General features: G+C 37.3%; 1 protein-coding gene across 1 annotated transcript in view; it reads right to left on the reverse strand.

Moving 5' to 3' along the window:
• LOC105627508 (MOXD1 homolog 1) overlaps positions 1–6360 on the reverse strand; it is a 24912-nt gene continuing 18552 nt past the window's right edge. The window contains exons 2-10 of the mRNA XM_012208787.1: positions 4574–4723; positions 3250–3423; positions 2903–2986; positions 2299–2482; positions 1758–2023; positions 1223–1641; positions 776–960; positions 519–649; positions 1–144 (exon numbers count right to left, since the gene is read on the reverse strand). Coding sequence (XP_012064177.1) covers positions 1–144; positions 519–649; positions 776–960; positions 1223–1641; positions 1758–2023; positions 2299–2482; positions 2903–2986; positions 3250–3423; positions 4574–4723 — 1737 coding nt within the window. The remainder of the gene's footprint in view (positions 145–518; positions 650–775; positions 961–1222; positions 1642–1757; positions 2024–2298; positions 2483–2902; positions 2987–3249; positions 3424–4573; positions 4724–6360) is intronic.

Genomic DNA, 6360 nt, shown 5'->3' on the forward strand with positions numbered 1-6360 from the left:
TTATAATATAGCGATCGATGCGATGACTATAATGACCAGGTTTATCCAACGGATGTAGAAAACTTTGGAGGAGCCAGACTTAAGTTCGCAAGTGTTTATTTCCGGTAATGCCGTGTAATTCGGGAAGTTCAGAATATTTGGCCGCTTAAACAGTTAATAAAAAAAATTAATATAAATTTATGATAAATAACAACAAAATTAATAAATTTAATCTATGTCAAAATTATTAGGTAACTACAAAAATAGTTTTGTAGCTTCAAGAATAAATCAAATATAAGTAAAATTGCTTACATGAATCTTTGTAGTTGTTAGTACGTAAATAATATTTATAAGTTCATTTCAATTGTTTGCGAATTATATCTTATTGCCTCATAAATGTATTTACGGACTAACAATCTCGAAGGCGTATATAAGCATTTTATTTCTTGCTTATTATTTGATTTATCTGGTAACATTTTCCAATATTATACTCTTCTTGGAAAAGTTTAATTAAAAATATTATATTTGAGAGATTTTACCAGTACTAATTGGTCATCCCTCTTTCTGCAGAATGTCATATGTTCGCCATGATACAAATTATATTCTACAGGTTTCGCTAACAAATCATCTTTCCACTGCATTAGCATCATATGTTCGGCAAAAGTACGACCTGAAAATTTAAGAAAATATTAACGGGGAAATGTGTTGGAAATATTCTTTTTGAGACAAAAGATTTTATACTTATCGTTTTAGTTATTTAATTTTTATACGACATTATTATTCTTATCATATATACCTCGAAATTCTATGGGATCCTCAATGATGAGTCGCGTGAAGATGTTATCGTCCTCACTCTCTTCTATGTGATCTTTCATCGCTATTAATGCAGACTTAGCTTCTTTAATGATAGTCTCATCAATCTCATCAGTTGATTTCGAATGACTAGGAAGCTGTTTGGTTGAAGGCGAAATCAATTCAGACCTAGAATTTTTTATGAACGAAGTATTTAAATCAGATGACAAGATTAATCTATATATTTAATTTAAAATTTTCTAAACCTCCACCTATTTTTTTTCTTTTTTCTTAATTAAAGAAGATAAAAATTAATATTTCATGAAAGAATTGACACAGATAATGGCACAAATTAAATTAAGGATTTTCGTGATAATTAATACTTAAACTTATGTGTGTTTTATATAAGAATGGTAACTACTTTATAATTATTCTGCGTGAAAAAACTTACCCATTCGTTAGGAATAGTGTTTCCAAGTAATCCATCGTCATTCCCCGGAAGTTTGTTACAGCCAGAATCTTGAAAAGATGCTTAACGGGCGTCATACTGTAACAGGCGGCAAGAGGTGTTTTGGGATAATAAACAGCGAATGCTAGACACATTTCCTGGGTAACTGCGTAGCCCCCAAAAGTTGGTTTCTTCCTGTCCAGAGTACCGTAAATGCATTCCGCGGCTAACTCATCGCCAGGCAATACTTTCACTTCTTTTTCCAGAGTATAAGACTGCTGGTAGTCGAAATCGTAGTGATTGTCCTGGACTATCCTCGGCAGCTCTTTACCTTTTCGAATGTGTTTCAGACCGAGACGTCGACCAGCCAAGTGCGAATGCAAGACAACCGATATGATGTTGATACCATCTTCAGGAAACATCTGAAACAACGTTTGAGATTATTTTTATTTCTTCTACAAATTCTATTTTATGCTTATTGCTATATGTGAATGATTTATATCGTATGAAATTTAATATCGTATAATTCTTCAATTACTGTCTGAGTACACGCTGAAGTACAATATCCGACAGTTGCGTACTCCTTTCGCTGCGGAGGTATTAGATGAAGAGGGCTCACTGCCACGCCGGTCACCAGAATACCAGCTTCCTGAGGACGAAGCTTCTCAGTCAAATGAAGTCTTACGCCGCTGCTGTCATTCACGTTCTTTAACATCGGATTATTATAGTGGACTTCCAGCATATAATACGAGTTCTCGCTTTGTTCCGCTATTGGTATACCGACATGTTCTGGCATCCATTCCCCTGCACAACAAGACGATTCTATTATGCTGTTTGTATTGTAAAATTAAAGAAAATCTATAAGTATATCGCTCTTTGTGTACATTATTCAGAGATTTTCATTAACGCGAATTTAAATTGATTTATCGGTTTTATTTTAAGTTTTATTTAAGTTTTAAACTTTTTGAGACTGTAAAATTTTGTACAAATTTTTCTTTGCCGAAGAGACTTCATGAAAGAATCTATTATTATTGTAACTGAACAATTATCTGTGTCTGCACTTTGTAGATAATTTATACCTTTACTGCCACGAGCCCAAGCGAGGATGGGTTGCAAACACGAGTTCCATTCCTTTGGTACTGCCGAAATATAGCAATGATTGCCGGCCATTCTGGTATATTTGCCGAGCATTGGCGATGTGCACTCGTACAAAATTATATGATGAACCAAATCCTCGTTGCCCTTCTCTATGAGTGGTGTATACTGAAACGCATAGATAATGTATGAATGCAAGCTTAAACTCGCTGTACCTTAGATTATCAGGCAAACCTTTTGCGCGGGATATATATCTCGGATCTTTAGTTCGAGAAGATTACGTTCGTAGAAACTTGAAAGATTATTGACATGAAAGATCTGGGACCATCTTAGGTAGGGCCCTGGGAACAATTGTGATCATTTTTCCCGCGATCATATTGATAGTCGGTAAACGTTTCATGCGCAGTGACATCATTCCGAGTCTTTTTTTATTCTAACGACGCGCGTCTATCCCGTGCGACGTCCGGCATGAATGACCGTGATTCGTGAAGCACATACGAATAAAGCCCAACCTTTGCATTCCATCACAGCATCGAGACTTATCCTCAAGTTTGCATTTACTCGAGATATAATTTGTTGTGTACTTACCCCTATCATGTGATGTTTCTTGTTCAGGGAGGGTTTGAAGATCTTGCACCAATAGACAGTATTCGTGGTATTGGTTACTTCAAACTGTTAGACAGAAACATCATTAAGTTTCTCAATTTATTGAAATGTGTGCAGAAAACAAGGGATAATTCGTATTTAAACTAAATTTGATCGTAAAGATTTTAAAATAAAACTATTTATCCGCAATATTCATCCATTTTTGTTTCTCATTTTGAATAGTGAACAGATAATTATCTAAACCGCAGTAATTAGAACAGATAATTATCTCAACTTGTTAAATGAGAATAAAAATATCGAGAGGAAGGGGTGTCTTATTTTTTTTTTACCCGAGTTAACTTCACATCCCAGTGTCGTATATCACTATTTTCTTGCGGTGGCGAATGTGCCGCAGCTGTCTTTAGCCTCAGAGTCTTACCGCCTCTTGTCTGTCCATGCCATACTGCTGTGTTTAATATGGGATCTTCTTTATGCAGAGCCCACAATACTTTGATGGTGTCGCTCTAAAATCGCACGAATTTTTCTAATTAAAGCCTAAAAAACCCTAATAAAATTATTGATATTGTTTTAAAAATATTCTTAAATTATACAACTTTTTGTACTGCAAAAAAACTCAAGTGTGTAAAAAATTACTTCAATATATGTATGTGTAATTAGTTTTCTCTGTAAACATAACATACTGTACAAACATGAATATGCACATTTAAAGCTACAGTATTATATCAATTTTACACGGAAAACTACATATAAATAAAATACATACATATATTAAAGTCACTTTTTATTTTTTTAATTTTATATTATTTCAGTAAATAAAGATATATATATATATATATATATATCTTTCTCAAAGTATTATAGTGACGTGATTACAATTAAAATCAAATATGTTGCCGCCGGAAGATTGTGCCACAGCGAAGGGGACAGACGGTATGCTAAAATGCCTAAATACCGCTACGAGAATTCGAGACTACGGGGCCCTACGGGCCTCTTAAAGCCACAGGGGCCCTGCCTTCTCAAAGCATAAATCGAAAGAAGGTTCACGAATTCTACGGAGTCGTGACGGTAATACAGTAAATCTTCGGACGATGCTTGTTCTCTCTTTCTCTATCTTTTTCAGATCCCTTTAAAAGACCCCTGTTTGGCCGACGAGATATGCACGACAAGATTTGCTTTCTTTGCACGCATTTTAATTATAGAGTAACGGATTAGAGGTCGGAAGGTAATTTTGGTGTTAAGGAAGGTGCGATAAATTCCTGGCCCTCGCTGCGTTAATGCGCGCTTGCATCACCGTTGGCATTCGAGAATGACTCCTTTCAATTACGTATATTTGAAACTCCCGCAGATCGCAGAGAGAAGATTTATTTTAAATCTGAAGAGAATGACGTTCAAAATGTACCTTACGGTGTTCGCTCACGGCGAATCTTAATTTTAAGTATTTGACCCAATCATTCGTACATTTACACATCGTACACCTACAACATTTTCTCTTTGCTTATTTTCAATTTGCAACAATTGTTCAACATAATATTATGCTTTAATTGACATGCTGCTCAAGGCTCGAGAAGTGAAAGATCAATTAAACTTGAATGAACATTTCGCGTAGCGAGAGTCAATACAATTGTTATAAAATGATGTCTCCTTCTGACTTACTGTAAGTTCATGATCCTGATGGTCGCACGTCTTCCACTTCCTAGCAAACGTCACAACGGTACGATTGCCGTTTTGCGTGCCGCTGATCACTTCGACGTCCTGCGATATGTCAATAACCGGCGCAGCATTCCTCTCGACACCGTGCAAGTCCTGGAACACGAAAAGGGAGAGACGTTAGAATTGTTGAAGGTTCAACGTACTCGTTGAAACGAGGGCCCAGTGGGCCCCGAAACTCGCTCCCTGGCTATTGGACGAGAGATCGAGAGCTTTATCGGGTCAGGTAAACGCCAGGTGTTCGTATCTGCAGCGAACTGGGACTTTAGGTCCTTCCACCTAACACAATTCGTCTCTCCATCTTTACCTACTTTCTCTTTTACTTTTGCTTAAGTAAAGTACGATGAACTTTCGTCATTCTTTGTTATGGCACGGCTTTCATTCACGATTTAATATCCGCCAACGTGACGCATTTTGGTCGTCACAATAGACAGAGGGTGTGTGTTGACGCTTTTCATAAAATTATATACGTCGCGATTATACACGGAATATACCTTTTACAAGTTCTTTAATAAACTCGGAATCGGTAAATTCGTAGATAATGAAATGAGCTGAAGCATCAATGATCCAGAATTAAAAAGTTATTTACCAAACCAATATAAAAAGATAATTTCAAAAATATAAACTGAAATCTTTGTCTAAAGTCAATTTCAATAGAGACTTAATAAAGATTTAACGGCTACTGCATTTAAGAAATTATAAGACAACAATGAATTATCTTCCATTAGATTTTTGAGGCAAAGTCGGAACCGCCGAAAATTTTGATGAACCGTGAGATTACGCGATAGATCCGGAACATCTTGCACCCGATTGTAGCTTTGTGAAGAATGACTGTGTGCGAAATTACGGGCCGATATTTCGATGCCCGACGATAAAGCGTTGGCATTTCGCAAAAAGAAGAGAACAATTTTCCAGCTGCCGTATGGTAGCGCACGCAAGTAAAGCGTGATTTACACGGGGCGATTTTTATTCGCTAAAAGCCGCGTCATTAATAGAAACGTCATTAATTCGCCAGTGAATTCTTTCGACTCTGCTATTCGCTTGAAGCTTCTTAATTCGTCCGCGAATTCGCTGATAAAAGCTTCTTGTACACGCTTGGTTTTTATTCGCTAACGATTAAAATTTTGAAGTCGCAGCGTTAAGTAGTTGCTAGTGATCAAGCGAATAGTTGGTCATAAAGTACAACAGCGGCTCGAAGTATGTCATTCGATGATATAATTATTATTCTGCTTATAGTCTGAATGATCGAGGCGTTCCGGAAAAATTCGTCTTTTCACGCTGACGACTTAAAAATTCGCTCTGGAGAAGCAAGAAACTAACGACAAGCTAGAGACAAGATAGCGACAAGCGTCGAAAGCAGTATTCGCCGCGACTATACGTTATAAGAACAAATCCACGTCTAGAAGAAGTTTTAGTAGCGAATTCGCTATGACGTCACTAGAAGCTTGTGGCTTCTAGCGAATAAAAGTCGCCCCGTGTAAATTACGCTTAAGGGCAACTAGTCGGCCGCAGGCGTTTGGGTCCGTTGGGCCCCGGTTACGGTGGAGTGCCCCGCTGACGTTCATACAGTGAGGTTTCCGAAGGGAAGTCCCCTTCCTGCACGTAATGAATCCGAATAATTGCCAGAGAACGTCGTCATGCCCGGTGGAGTATTACGCGTATAGTAACGAGCACGTGCAGAAAGGAAACGATAATAGGCGCGTCTCTCTTTCTCTTTCTCTCTCTCTCTCTCT

This window comes from Atta cephalotes (genome assembly GCF_000143395.1).
Source record: "Atta cephalotes unplaced genomic scaffold scaffold00009, whole genome shotgun sequence".
NCBI classification, from domain to species: domain Eukaryota; kingdom Metazoa; phylum Arthropoda; class Insecta; order Hymenoptera; family Formicidae; genus Atta; species Atta cephalotes.